Source organism: Carlito syrichta, unplaced genomic scaffold (genome assembly GCF_000164805.1).
Source record: "Carlito syrichta isolate Samal-C Ts95f unplaced genomic scaffold, Tarsius_syrichta-2.0.1 Scaffold302945, whole genome shotgun sequence".
In the NCBI taxonomy this organism is placed as follows: Eukaryota; Metazoa; Chordata; class Mammalia; order Primates; family Tarsiidae; genus Carlito; species Carlito syrichta.
Window position 1 is genome coordinate 145,830 of NW_007247041.1, and position 16,020 is coordinate 161,849.

Consider the following 16,020-nt stretch of genomic DNA (forward strand, 5'->3'; position numbering starts at 1 on the left):
CGTGCCCGGCCCCCTTTTTTTTTTTTTTTTGAATTGTAGAGATGATGTCTATCCAAGTTGCCCAGACTGGTCTCAAACCCGTGGGCTCAGGCAGTCCTCTCACCTCGGCCTCCCCAGGTGCTGGGATTATAGGCATGAGCCACCGCACCTGGCCCTATACACCTTTTTTTTTGAGTTGGAGTCTCACTCTGTCACCCAGACTGGAGTGCAGTGGCCGCTCCTGGCCACCACAGCCTCAACCTGCTGGGCTCCGGCAATCCTTCCGCCTCAGCCTTCCAAACCTATACACCTTTTAATACAACATTTTATACAAAAGAACATGTACTTTTTTGTTTACCTTGTATTACGCATTATCCTATACCTACAAAGTTATGTACAAAAAACAGCAGTACTAACTAGACCATGAACTGATTTAAAAAGCAAAATGATTTGATAGGACCTTTAGTTAAACCTAAACTTCTTGAAGCTCCAGGAATGTAGAAATTCTTTCAGAACCTTTGGAGTTAGTTCTTCATGTTATATGTTGTTTCATAGAAATGCAGGAGTAAGGGACCTAACCAGTTTGCCAGATTCTGAACCCACTGGAGAATATAGTATTTTCTAGGATTGGGCATAGAGCCAGGAATGGCTCTGTAGAGGTTTCATAGAGGCAGTAACAGATCCTTGTGTAAGACATTTTTGTCCCCACTGCTTATGAGGAGAGTGTCCCATTGTTGTTCCCCTAAAACCAGGGCTAGTGTAGAGTTGCTTTCCTACCCTGTTTGTGACAACAGTAACAGGTCATAGACAAGGAGGTAGTAGAAGAGACAGACAAATAATATGCTCTTTTCAACTATGATGGAAAGCATCTTTGGGTTCTAACATTAGCTGCAAAGTTATCATGTACATTGGCATTTACAGCTAACATTCGAATTTACCAGAGTATGGAATATCCTGTTAGAGGATGAAATGATTGGCTTAAATTTAGATGGAGAAGGAAACATGTTGAATACTGTTGGATGCCAGACACTGAGTTAGGTGCTTTCTATATGTGAGATAGATATTATCACCAATTTACTAATGGAATAAGGTTAAGTAACATGATCAAGTCCCATTATATAGTTTGTTATAGAACCAAGTTTCAAACTCAGTCCTTGTTGAATCTAAAGTCTTTGCCTTTTTTCCTACTCTTATTTTCTTTCTTAGTATGAGATATATATTAGAAAATTGCCTGACTTACAGGAAGAGAAATGATACAGTTCAGCCTTATTTTGCTGGTAAGAAAGTAGCCAGAGATGGTGAAGTACCTTGCTTAAGGAAACATATCTCATTAGTGATAGAGCCAAGAGTAGAACTCCTATTTTCTGACTACTAATTTAAATCTGTAGTCTTATTTTATTTTACAAAAAAATGTTTCATTTCTTACTGAGGGGCCTGCCATTATTTAAGGTAGATTGGCATGTTTATCATATAAGCAAAAGGAATTGATTATTATCTCTTGAATATTCTGTTGCTCCTTGAGATATACAAAGCAACAAGACATTATCTCTGCCCTTGATGAATTCATAGTCTAATGGGGGAAAACAGACACACAAATAAATAAATGCAATGTAAAGTATCCCTTATGTATTACAGAAGCACAGATAACTGAATCTGCTTAGAGATTTACGCTTCACTATAATATGAAAACCAGAAATTCTTTGGAAAAAGATCAAGTCAATATACCTTACACAGCCAGACAACAAATACTACCTTAAATTTGTTTGAAACTTTTATTTTTGTGTGTTTTTTTTCCTTAAAATCATTATTTTGTTTGAGCACTTGATAATTGGTAGGCTAATATTCTAGTGTCTTCTTTGCCACTAGCTAATTATGTGATTTTAGGAAAATCATTAAGCTAAGTTTAAATTTTTTTCATCTATTAATGAGGCAGTTTGATTCATGGCTCATCTGTTTCAGAAACACGTAGGCTGCTTACTGAAAATGCACATTACTGAGATCTACCTGGAATCACTGTCTCTGCGGTCAGGCCTGAGAATTTACATGTTAACAAATTCCTCAAACCTTTACTATGTTTTAAAGGTCGAACATACTAGACTTATATAACTTAAGAATTTTTCTTTTTACCTGTTGTGGTTCTTCCTTGACAATATCCCATGATGGAGCTAAAACAGTAAAATTGTGTTTAAAAAAAGTTATCCAGGTAACTATCAAAAGTTTGAAAACTGACCTTGTGTGCAAAGTACTTTATTAAAAACTTTTCAAAATCAATACATAGTAATTGTACATATTTATGGAGTTCATGTGGTATTTTGATGCAAGCATATGCAATATGTAATGATCAAATCAGGGTGTTTAGAATATCCATTATCCTTAATGTTTATTCTTTCTTTGTGTTGTGAACATTTCAAATCTTTTCTTCTAGCTATTTTGAAATATATAATAAGTTGTTGTCACCTATATTCATTCTACTGTGCTATTGAACACTAGAACTTATTCCTTCTATGTTTTATTCAAAACAATATGTTTGTACCCCTTAAACAACCTCTTTTCACCCACCTCCCCACCCTTCCCAGGTGTCTTTATGCTCTTTACCTCCATGGGGTCCACTTTTTTAGCTCCCAGATATGAGTGAGAACATGCCATATTTGCCTTTCTGTGCCTGGCTTGTTTCTTGTAACATAATGACCTTCAGGTCCGTCTGTGTTGCTGCAAATGACAGAATTTCATTCTTTTTTATGACTGAATAGTATCTTGTTGTGTCTATATACCACATCTTATTTATCATCATCCGTTGATGGATTTTTAGGTTGATTATATATCTTAGCTGTTGTGAATAGTGCTGCAGTAAACATGGGAGTACAGGTATCACATTGATATATTGATTTCCTTTCTTTTGGATAAATAACCAGAAGTGGAATTGCTAGATCATATGATAATTCTGTTTTCAGATTTTTTAGAAACCTTCATACTGTATTTCATAGTGGCTGTACTAATGTACATTCCCACCAACAGTGTATAAGAGTGAGTTTCCTTTTCTCCAAATCTTCGTCTCCAAAGTATTTTTAAGAAGCTATGTCTTTTAGCAGGGCTCAGTGGCTCAACCTGTAATCCCGTGCTTTGGGAGGCTGAGGTGAATGGATTGCCTGAGCCCGCAGGTTCGAGACCCACCTGGGCAAATTGGTGAGACCTCATCTCTACAATGAATCAAAAAATTAACCGGGTGTGGTGCACACGCCTGTAATTCCAGCTACCTGGAAAGCTGAGGTGGAAGGATCACCAGAGCCCAGCAGGTCGAGGCTGCGGTGGCTGGGAGCAGCCACTGCATTCCAGTCTTGGTGACAGAGTGAGACTCCAACTCAAAAAATAAAAATAAAAAAGAAGCTATGTCTTTTAAATGATAACAATAATATTCAAGCTCATGTGTATAGTGATAATAGTAATACATTTCATAATTTTATGTTTTTCTTAAAGCTAAAGCTTCAGAAGGTGTTTCATCTGAGAGTCTGCTTTCAGTCCCTGGACAGAAGACTATAGACTCTTCTCCAGAAGCCTCTCCTAGTGTGAGCCCTATGCCACATTCTTTATCAATTGCCAATCTTCAAACTGCTAGTAAACTTATTCTGAGTTCTAGACTGGTGTATAGCCAACCTCTTGATCTCCCAGAAGCAGTTGAAGTAATAAGAGCAACACCTTCAGCAGGTAAGGTAACTTTAAGATTAGACAGTGACAGTTCAGAGTGATAACATGGATGAACTTTTTAGTGGATGAAATAGATGAACTCTTCTGTAATATGTGCTGTGTTGACACTGAAATAAAGATTTATATTTTAGTAATGATATGTCTGTTTGGAAACATCTTAGTTAAAAAATGTCAGACATGGTGGCTCACTCTGTAATCCCATCACTTTGGGAGGTGAGGCAGGAGGATTGCTTGAGGTTAACAGTTTGAGACCCTGTTTCTACAACAACAACAAACAAAAGACTTTGTTAGAAATAATTTCCTGTGATAAATATAATCATCTTGACAGAAAAACAGTAATGTGTTTATTGTGAGGTATCTTGCCTATACTTTGGAATATTATGATAGTAAAATTTCAAAGAGCAAATTATTTGTAAATCACTGAAGCTTTTTTAAAATGTAAGACTTTTCCTCCACATTGTGCTAATCATGTCTCACTTTTGTTAAGTATGTTTGAACAAGGGTTGGGGAAAATATAGGATAAAAGGCTATAGTTTGGCTGGCCTAGAATGATACTGACTTTAGGAAGATGTATAAAATAATTTGGATGGTAGGGCTGGCAGCTATATTTAAAATGATCTTCCACTTATGGAATTCTGATTGAGGGAATTCCTAACATACTGTTTTGGGGAACCAAAATTGGAGGTGCAAGACTTTTACAATTACTGGTGAATGATATTCAGTTTAAGAAGTATTCTCTTGTTCATCTGTAAGACAGGTTTGCATTCACAGTGGGAAGGACCCCATTGAGAAAAGTGTGCTCTGGGCTTTGAGGCAGATGCAGATCTAGGCCAATTTTTTCATCTTTCAAAAGAATTGAAAGGTTAAATTATGATTTACAGGAGTTTCATAAAATGCTTTCAATAATATTTCAAGGGAAATAGTAACTGATCCCAGTTATTTAGTGATTACTACTGTTTTGAAGGTATTGATGAACTGAGACTTGAATCCAGGTCTTCTGATCTCAAATCTTCACTGCTATTTCCCCTTGTCTTTTAGTTGACAGTAGATGTTCATTGTTAGACTTTGGCAGTCAGGAATAGATATGTGGAATAATAGGGTGTGATTTCAGTTTTAAGAGAGAATGAATTAAACCTGGTAAAAAGGGTGAGATCTATTGGTTTGTTTTCCTGTCTGGAACAAATTTGCTGTACCATCTGGGGTCTGGATTATCTGAGAGCAGGTTGGGGGCATTTGAAAGACAATTGTAATGCTCATGTAAGCATCCATGATGAAAATGGTAAAATATATAGTATGAAAGTCTAGTTAGGTATGTTTTGGTAAAGGCATATATAAATTATGTAGACACATTAATCAATTAAGGGTTGACTTGTTTCATTGCTTGTGAGTTTTATTTTAATTAAATGCTTGCCACCTTTAAACTTAATTACCTAAAAACAAATTATTGCTAAAACTAGTGAATTATTATTGTATATTTTGATTTTTTTTTTTTTTTTTTTTTGAGTTGGAGTCTCACTGTGTTGCCCAGACTGGAGTGCAGTGGCCACTCCCGGCTACCGCAGCCTCGACCTGCGGATCCGGCGATCCTTCCACCTCAGCCTTCCAAGTAGCTGGAACTACAGGCATGCACTACCACGCCCGGCTAATTTTTTTTGATTTATTGTAGAGATGAGGTCTCTCCAAGTTGCCCAGGCGGGTCTCGGACCTGCAGGCTCAGGCAATCCACTCACCTTAGCCTCCCAAAGGCGCGGGATTACAGGCTGAGCCACCGATCCCGGCTCTCTGAAGAAATTTGTAATGGCTTCGAATTTATCACATTCCAGAATTTGATTATTAGCATATTATTTTGTGGCTTTGTTATTATAACTAACTATCTGCTCTTTCTTTTTTAAGGCCATCTGAGTTCTTCTTCAATTTATCCAGTGTGTCTTGCACCTTATTTAGTTGTTACAACTTGTTCTGACAATAAAGTACGCTTCTGGAAATGTTGTATGGAAACCAAGCCAGAATGTAAAAGTGATGAGAAAGAAACCTATCACTGGAGGAGATGGCCTTTGATGAATGATGAGAGAGAAGATAACAGCAGTACAGTGAGCATCGTAGGAAGACCAGTTGCTGTTAGCTGTTCATACACAGGTCGCCTTGCAGTGGCTTATAAGCAGCCTATTCACCACAATGGTTTTGTTTCTAAAGAATTTTCCATGCATGTTTGTATATTTGAGTGTGAATCTACAGGAGGGTCGGAATGGGTTTTAGAACAAACAATTCATCTTGATGATTTGGTTAAGGTTGGGAGTGTACTTGATTCAAGGGTCAGCATTGACAGTAATTTGTTTGTATATAGCAAATCAGATGCACTTTTGAGCAAGGATAGATATCTTATTCCTAATATCAAGCATTTAGTACATTTGGACTGGGTATCAAAAGAAGATGGCTCCCACATTCTCACTGTGGGGGTTGGTGCTAATATCTTCATGTATGGGAGACTTTCGGGAATTGTGACTGAGCAAACCAACAGCAAGGATGGAGTGGCTGTCATTACTTTACCACTAGGTGGTAGTATCAAGCAAGGAGTTAGGTCAAGGTGGGTTCTTCTTAGATCTATAGACTTGGTGTCTTCCGTTGATGGGACACCTTCACTGCCTGTTTCTCTCTCTTGGGTAAGAGATGGGATATTGGTGGTAGGAATGGATTGTGAAATGCATGTATACGCACAGTGGAAGCATGCTGTCAAATTTGGAGATGCTGAAGTGGACAGACCTGATACAGAAGAGGCAGCAATACAAGATCATTCGACCTTTAAATCTAATATGCTGGCAAGAAAAAGTATTGTTGAAGGAACAGCTATTGCTGATGATGTTTTTTGTTCACCCACTGTAATTCAAGATGGTGGCTTATTTGAAGCTGCACATGTACTTTCTCCTACTCTTCCACAATATCATCCAACTCAACTGTTAGAATTGATGGATTTAGGGAAAGTTCGAAGAGCTAAAGCCATTCTGTCTCATTTAGTAAAATGTATTGCGGGTGAAGTTGCAATCGTTAGAGATGCTGATGCTGGAGAAGGAACTAAGCGACATCTTTCTCGAACTATTAGTGTAAGTGGCAGTACAGCAAAGGATACAGTCACCATAGGAAAAGACGGTACTCGAGATTATACTGAGATAGATTCTATCCCTCCACTACCACTGTATGCATTGCTTGCTGCAGATCAAGATACATCCTACAGAATTTCAGAAGAAAGCACAAAAATACCGCAGAGTTGTCAAGATGAGACTGAAGGTCAATCAGAGGATCAGTATTCGGAGCTGTTTCAAATCCAGGATATAACAACGGATGATATAGACTTAGAGCCAGAAAAGAGAGAAAGCAAATCAAAAGTAATAAATCTTTCTCAATATGGACCAGCTTACTTTGGCCAAGAACATGCTAGGGTACTTTCAAGTCATCTTATGCACTCAAGTCTACCAGGCCTTACCCGTTTGGAGCAGATGTTCCTTGTAGCTTTGGCTGATACAGTGGCTACCACCAGTACTGAGCTTGATGAAAACAGAGATAAGAGTTACTCAGGTAAATATTCTCACTAAAAACTGAATTATCATTCATAGAAATATTTGTATTATCCATACACTGACTTACTTACTGAATTGCAGTCTCCCTTTCAAACTCTGGAGGGAAAAGACCTCCCTAATATACAATTACTATTACATGATATGCTTAGGTGTAAAAGAAAAGACAGTTGAGGCAGGCATGTGACTTCATGGATTTGTATTATTCACTTGCATTCTCTCATGAGTTTTACACTGATTTTAGATTTATAGTCTCTTTTTTAATTTAAACAAATTGATCCCTATAGTTGTTTTTCTTTAAGAGATAATAATGGCCCATTTGTTAATTTTACTATGGAATCATGAGGCTTATAGAGACTTCATGGGCTCAACTAGATCATCTGCCCATTTCTAGTCATACAGAACTTTTTACAATTATCCAGTTTTCTCTCAAAAGTCTTGGGAAAGAGGTTTCCATACATTTAATGTCATATGTGTTCATTCTGAAACTAGATTCCATTCCCTTTTATGCACATCGTTGAGGGTAATGGTGTTGATTGTAAATTATGGCATTAGCAGAGGAAACCAAAAATTAATGATCTTTTATTCATTCATTCAATAAATACTGTGGAGAAGTGAAGAACTGCTATGTGCCAGGCATTTTATGTACTTTATCATATTTAATTATCATAATCTTCTAGTAGGTAGCTGTTATTATACTTAATTTTATAGCTGAAGACTCTGATCCTTAGGAAATTAAGTAACTCATCTAAGATCACATAGGCATTAAGTGGCAGAAGTGGGGCTCATATGTACATAAATTATTGCCTCTAAGCTTGTACTCTTTTAACTATTTCATAAGATTTCAAAATTTGGGGGAAAATGACTATTCAAAGCCAACTGGAAAATATCTCTTCATATAGGTTTACATCCTTATAATATATCCCCAAAGCTTTCTCTTCTGCAGATTAAAATAACTAGAAACCTTTGAGGGTTTTGCTTATGACATATTTTCTAGATGTTAACTGGAAAAAAACTTAGCCATTATGAGGTTGTGTGCAATAGAGCGAGATTCTCCCTAGGACAGCCTTAAGCTTTTGTTGCATACTTAATATATATTAGTTTTTATTCTAGGACACTAAGAAAGTAGGCATGCTATAATCCATAAAAAAATTTTACAGTTTACAGTTTCTGACACAGAACTGTATCATTGGCTAAGCAATATGAAAATAGCTTATCCTGGTCTCAATGGACATTCATGAGGTAGTAAGGCAGGAATGAATGTCTCCATTTCACAGGTGGGAAACTGAAGCTCAAAGATTAAATGAGTTGCACATCTCAGTAAATGGATTCTAAATAAATGAATTCTTCCATTTGTTCAGGTGAGACAACTTACAGTCATTCTTGACTCTGCTTTCTTTCATACCCCTTATCCAGTCTATGGGCAAATGCTATTATTATACCCAGAATTCAGTCATTTCTTGTTACCTCTACAGTTACTACTGTGGTCCAAGTCACTGTCATCTCCTAACTGCTTCATTCTTGTTTCCTTAGTCTGTCCTTCATTTAGGAACCAGTGATTCTTTTAAAACAGTCACATTAAATCTCTTCACTGCTCAACATATGCCAGTGGCTTCCTATCTTACTTTAGAATAAAAGTCAAGATCCTTACAGAAGTCTAAAAAGCCTCACATGATTGGCACTCATTTCTGCTCTACTGGAATGCTCCTCTGCTAGATTTATGCATGTCTCACTCCCTTACCTCCTGAGACTGCTGCTGACATGTTATCTTATTGGGGGAGGTTTTCCCCTGGCCACACTGTATAAGATAGAACCCTTTTACTTCAGCACTCCCTATCTCTCAGTCCTGCTTTATTTCTCTCCATAGTATTAATTTCCACATATTATTTGTTTATTGTTTGTCTCTGCCTCTTAAATGTCATCTCCATGAGAGTAGAGACTTTGCCTTATTCACTACTGAATCCCTAGTACCTGGAATGTGCCTCACATGTAGTAGGTAATTTGTTGAATGAATAAATGGATGAGCAGGAGTGGTGGCTAATGCCTGTAATCCCAGCACTTTGGGAGCCTGAGGTAGGAAGATTTCTGAAGGCTAGGAGTTGAGACCAGCTTGGGCAACATAGCAAAACCCTATCTCTACAAAATAAGTAAATAAGTAAATAAATAAATAAACAAATCTAGGTAATGAGAAGCAGAACTAGGACTTGAACTTTGGCAATTTAAAAAATTTTATTTTCTTCCGCAAAGTGTTACTTGATTCTACAGTCTTTGAGTACTAACTAAGTGTCAGTTATTGGGCTGGGTGCTGTCAATGCTTTTGCATTGCTTTTATCCACCAGTGGCTATAGTTTTTATTAAACTTGCCACACTTCAGTATCTTTGTTCAGATTTTTACTCAGTGAAATCAAATTTGTGTAAGTAAATTTGTGAATCAAAGTTAAAGTTCAGCTTAACATGAGCTAGCCCGGGAAATAAAATTTCAAAACTTTGGTAACATCTTATTTCAGTTAAGCTAACCAGTAGAGAAAATTTTACCTATCTAATTATATAACAAATGATTTCACATTTGTTATGTAACTATTGCCTTTTAATCTCACTTGAATTCATGTAGGAAATATTTTTAAAAGTTGTGCCTAACTTACTATAATTAATGTACTTTTTATTGAGTTTTAAGATTTCTTTCTTTTCATTCATTATGAGTAAATATAAATGCTACTGTTTTCTGTACTAATAGTTCATTATATTTTCCCAAATCGTTTTTCATTTAGGAATTTTAGTATTCACATGTTTTTTGTAAAGATACAATTTGTAATAAAGACATTAAAGTGTTCACAAAGGAAAACACTAAAAATAATTTTGTGTAAGTTATGACATAAGTTTAATATTTGTTTTATAACTTTTTGTTGGTTTGTGGCCTTTTGCATTCCTTTTTTTTTCCCTTAAACTTATTTTCTGTTTAACTTACAGGAAGAGACACATTAGATGAGTGTGGTTTGAGATACTTGTTAGCTATGCGCTTGCACACATGCCTTTTGACCTCACTGCCTCCTTTATACCGAGTGCAGCTGCTTCATCAAGGTAATTCACTCATTGTTTGAACTTATGCACAACTTTTGTTAAGTATTGAAGTGGTGGATGTATTCATCATGTTTGTGTGTAAGTGTTAGGAAGTCACTACATGCATACCTATCGCTGGCTAAGATCTTCCTTTCACATAGTACCTACTTACCATTTTTCTGTGTATCCTTCAGCTCTACTTTGTGACTTTTGCTCATCTAACTCAGTATCTTAGACTTTACTCATTAAAGTTTTAGTAGCTTAGGGAATAAATATGGTATGCCTCAGGTTGTAACCCAAAGTGGCTCTCTACAAAGTACCCATGACTTTTCTTTTTTTTTTTAATATATATTTTTTATTTTAAAGTTGTGGGGTACAGTTAAGGGTTAGGTATACAAATATTCATTGTGCAGGTACCCTTGTTGATGAGGTGTGCCCCCCTTTCCCCAGACAGATATTGACTACCATTAATTCCAGCTCCCTTCTCCTCCCTGTCCCCCCCACATAGTTTCCCGCCACTGTCAATCCTTTTCTTATAGTATTATGGTAGTTATTCAAGGTCCACTTATGAGTGAGAACATGTGATGCTTAGATCTTTGTTTCTGTGAGAGATCACTCAGTATTATAAACTCTAATTCCATCCAGGTTGCTGCGAAATTCATGATTTTGTTCTTTTTTATGGCTGTGTAATATTCCATTGTGTATATGTACCACATTTTTAAAACCCAGTCCTCTTTTGATGGACAGCATGGTTGGTTCCATGATCTTACTATTGTGAACAATGCTGCGATAAACATATGTGTGCAGGTATCTTTTTTATAGAGTGATTTGTGTTCTTCAGGTTATATTCCCAGTAGGGGGATTGCAGGGTCATATGGAAGGTTGATTTTTAGAGCTTTTAGGAATTGCCACACTGATTTCCACAGAGGCTGTACTAGTTTACACTCCCACCAACAGTGTAGAAGTGTTCCCTTTTCACCACATCCTCTCCAGCATCTGTTATTTTTTGAGTTATTGATAATGGCCATTTTGACTGGAGTTAGGTGGTATCTTATCTTTAAAAATTATGTAAATTTTGCTCCATAGCATGTTACTTGTTTCTGTTTTAATGTAAGCTTTGTGTTCTAGCTATTCACTGGCATGTAGAGTTGATGGCTTAGAAAGATCTGCCACATTGATAGAGTAAATTTGCATACTTCCAGCATACTGCCACACCCTAACTTGAGTCATAACTTGTAACTTATAACTTGGGTTATGTCAATGTTTGTACTTACAGATTTAAAAATTGAAACTATAGACTTTAAAGTGGGCTTCCCAGGATATAGTACTATTTTTTAGTAGAGTTGGAGTTAGAATCCCATTTCATTAGACCATATTGCTTTTAACACCAATATCCTAGATACAGCCCCATAATATATGCTTTATATTGTAGAACCTAGCACACCACCAGGCTTGACTACAAAATGGATCCTGTTCTTACCCATAGCAGTTACCCTTTAACCAACAAATGTTCCTTGAAAACATAATTTTAAACAGATATCTAATATTTTGTTATGTGTCTAAATTACATTTCATCTACCCAATCGATTCTTTTTGAAATACATAGTTTTTGTTGGTTTTTCTATTTGAATTATCACTGTAATGAATGACCTTATAACCTTACATATAAGTATTTACTAATATTTCTGATTATTTCCTCATGTTAGTTTTCTAGCAGTGGAATTAGTGAGTGAAAGGCATGAAATTCTTATCTCTTCTATGTATTGCCAAAGTGCCCTTCAGAAGGACTATGCTCATTTACATTCCCACAAGTTTGATGTTGCCAAAATTCAACTCATTGCTAACATTTGATATTATCATTTTAAGCAACCTTGCCAGTTATATAAGTTTAAAATGGTATTTCAGTGTTTCTTTAAATCAATCAAGTGGTACTGAATCAATTAATGACAATTTGTACATTGCCTGGAGAGATCTAAAGCACATCAAAGTTCTAAAGCTTTGTCAAATTCCATTTTCCTTTTAACTACAGTTTAAACATTGGAGATGAGAAGTGACTGATGTTATATAGCTGATGGTCCTGAGAGCAGTTTTCAGGGAAAAAGTTAGGTAACTAGTACATAGATAGAAAAATCTAAGAAGAGCAGCGATAAATTGCAAAGAATAGCCTGCCATTAGTAGGTAAATAAAAAATTAGTACCTATTGGTACCTCTGTTCTTTTTATTCCTTAGTAACTTTTTTCACCTCTAATGTGTTTTCAAATACATTCACTGCTCTCTTAATCTTGCATTCTGAACCTAATTCTTCTAACATGCCTGCATGCATTTTTGTTTCTTCTTGATCATACCAAAATTTTTATTTATTTATTTTATTTTATTTTTGAGTTGGAGTCTCACTCTGTCGCCCAGACTGGAGTGCAGTGGCCGCTTCCGGCCACTGCAGCCTCTACCTGCTGGGCTCTGGTGATCCTTCTGCCTCAGCCTTCCAAGTAACCGGAATTACAGGCATGCGCTACCACGCCCGGCTGAATCATACCAAAATTTTAATGGATTAAATTTAATTTAAGGGTATAAAATGTAATATATTTTGTGTTCTTTTATTTTATACATTTTATATCAGCAAAATTAGGCATTTTATATTACTATATAATAGTACTTTCTAAAGCAGAATATCAGCTATTTGATACAGTAATTCTCTCTTACATTAGACAAAGATTTAAATACTGAAAAATTGATCTGCCTTTTAGGCCATGAAAAACTAAATTGATATTATTAAATTTTGTCCATTCTTTTCTTAAATTTGTAGTGGCAGTCAAGACTTACTGCATTCATTTTATGTTATGATTTCAAACACAGTTGTACATTCGTGTTAGTGATAGGAAATTTAAAAGATTAAAGATTATTATTAAAAATAATACTTTTTTCTTTTATACTTTCTAAAGAAATTATTGTGAAGTAGTAATTATAAAAGCTTTAAACTACATATAAAATATGAATATTAGTTGAAAATGAAAAAATTATTTTTAATAATGTTGCTACTTAATAGCATTGAGAGGCCTGTGTTGTAATATGACTACCATTGATCTCAGATGTTTCTTTATTTCCAAAATGGGTTCATTATAGATGGCTGTTCAGATTAGTCTTCTTTCCAAGGCTTCTCGGGGTTCTTCCCAGCATTCCTATTATCTATTATCATGCTGTGCGATTCACTTCCATCATGTTTCCTTTTTACCTGCTCTAAGTATAATAGAGTGATATCAGTAGTTAAACTGTTGATAAATCCATTTGTACACATAAATCTCTTGGTGTCACTAAAGATTTTGTTACCTTATAATATGGTCTAGATCCCTGTCATTCTTCTTGCAGGGTAAAAAAAAAAGTTTGTCATATGGCATCAGTATTAAGTGACTTTAAGCTACTTTTACCCCAAGGCACTAAAGGCAGGGAAATGTACCTCATGACTGTAACTTATCCCCACATTTTCTGGAACTCTCATGAAGTTTAGTGCTTGCTTTGAAGTGATACTTAGCTCTATGTTCAGAGAAAAGAATGGGGCAGTTTTCAATATTCAGTACTAAAGAGTGTGGTTCTCAAGTAAGTGACCCTGGACTCAGTACAAGGACCACATGCTTTTGATTTGACTGAAACTTTCACTGTTGGTAAATTTGTCATGTATACATGTGACTGGTTCAATATTCAATATTTTTCTTTCTGATGATGAAGTTTTATAGTGTCCCTGTTTTTGCAGGGGAAATAAAAACAAATATGTTTGAGGGAAAAAGGTAGAGATTTGTGTATCCTGCTACTGATCTTCCATTTAGAAACTTATAGCATAAAATCCTGAATGGAGGCTTTGTCAAAGATGAGTTGGTTGAGAAATTGAGGTTTGCTTCCGGAATCTCTATGCTGTTCCATTGGTCTATATCCCTGTTCTTGTACCAATACCAGACTGTTTTGATTATTGTAGTCTTATAGTAAAGTTTAAAGTCTGGAATTGTGATACCTCCCACTTTGTTTCTTTTGCTAAGGATTGTTTTAGCTATTCGTGGTCATTTATGTTTCCATATGAATTTTTGTATTGTCATTTGCAGGTCTGAAAAGAATGATGTTGATAATTTAATGGATATTGAATTGAATCTGTAGATTGCCTTTGGTAGGATGGACATCTTAACAATGTTGATTCTTCCTATCCATGAGCATGAAATATTTTTCCGTTTGTTTGTGTCTTGGATTTCTTTGAGCAGTGTTTTGCAGTTTTCATTGTAAAGGTCCTTCACTTTTCTGGACTCAAATCATTCTATGAAAAAGATACCCGCACACACATGTTTATTTCAGCATTATTCTCAATAGTGAAAACATGGAACCAACCATGCTGCCCATCGAAAGTAGACTGGTTAAGAAAATGTGGTACATATACATGATTGAATATTGCGCAGCCATAAATAAGGACAAAATTATGAACTTCACAGCAACTTGGATGAATTTAGAGTCTATAATACTCAGTGATATATTATAAAAACAAAAAACTGAGTACCACAAGTTCTCATTCATAAGTGGACCCTGAACATTAATCATAATACTATAAGAAAGGGAATGGCAGTAGTGGGACACTGCCACGGGAAGAAGAGAGGTCATATAACATCAATAGGGGTGCCTGATCTCAAGCCAGGGGAAGTGGGGACCAAAGGGAAGCCCAAACTTTACCTGTATGATCACTGCTTATCCTCCTAGTCTTGAATTGTACCCCACATCTTAAAAAAAAAAAAAAATTCCTGAATGACAACAGACTTCCTTTCTTTCCTTCTTTCTACCTGAAAGTTTTTCCAAATGAATACTTATGTGTCTGCATGAAAGATTGTTTTGGTTCATTTTTGATAAAGTTATGAAGGTTATTATTTTGTATCTCCAATTTAGGTGTCTCTACATGCCATTTTGCCTGGGCTTTTCATTCTGAGGCTGAAGAAGAACTGATTAACATGATTCCAGCAATTCAGAGAGGAGACCCTCAGTGGTCTGAGTTAAGAGCTATGGGAATAGGATGGTGGGTGAGAAATATTAACACACTTCGAAGATGCATTGAAAAGGTAACCTTACTTCAGTGGATTTTGAAGTTATTTTTTTAAAAGCATTTTCTTAAAGGGAAAAAACATTCCAGAAAACCTGTAGTAGGAAATTAATTTGTGTATCTCAAGGTCTTGAGAATTTTTTAAATAAAGTTTTTTTTGACATTTTAAAAACTTGATCTTTATAAAAATGTCCATGTAGTTATGCTATCAATTGTTGTTTGCTATATAGACTGAATTTATAATATATCTATGGAATAACAATATTATCTATTATGAGTTGAGGTATGTCCTACTTTAAGAAAATACAAAAATCTGAATTTAGAAAGTTCTTGTTTGTTATTTACATTACATGAAAAATAATTATTTTTATATAAAAGATGATCTGTATTGCTAGCTTAATAAGTAGCAAACTTCCTTTGCACACTTAAAATATTCAATAAAAACAGTTTTGATTTTTATGTACTTGAACATACCTATGGCTGCAAATGAAATATGCTGTATATCTTTTTTTTTAAATTAAATTAAATTAAATTTTTTAATTTTTTTGAGTTGGAGTCTCACTCTGTCACCCAGACTGGAGTGCAGTGGCCGCTCCTGGCCACCGCAGCCTTGACCTGCTGGGCTCCGGCGATCCTTCCGCCTCAGCCTTC

The 16,020-nt window shown here is 35.7% G+C and overlaps 1 protein-coding gene across 4 annotated transcripts in view; it reads left to right on the forward strand.

Annotated features, from left to right (window-relative positions):
• DMXL2 (Dmx like 2) overlaps nucleotides 1-16,020 on the forward strand; it is a 182,004-nt gene that overhangs the window by 105,750 nt on the left and 60,234 nt on the right. For 3 of the 4 annotated variants that reach the window (XM_021711942.1, XM_021711943.1, XM_008057304.2), the window contains exons 17-20: nucleotides 3,454-3,681; nucleotides 5,575-7,251; nucleotides 10,218-10,328; nucleotides 15,219-15,388. In XM_021711942.1, the coding sequence (XP_021567617.1) occupies nucleotides 3,454-3,681; nucleotides 5,575-7,251; nucleotides 10,218-10,328; nucleotides 15,219-15,388 (2,186 nt within the window). The remainder of the gene's footprint in view (nucleotides 1-3,453; nucleotides 3,682-5,574; nucleotides 7,252-10,217; nucleotides 10,329-15,218; nucleotides 15,389-16,020) is intronic. The other variant, XM_021711944.1, reaches the window with a different exon arrangement.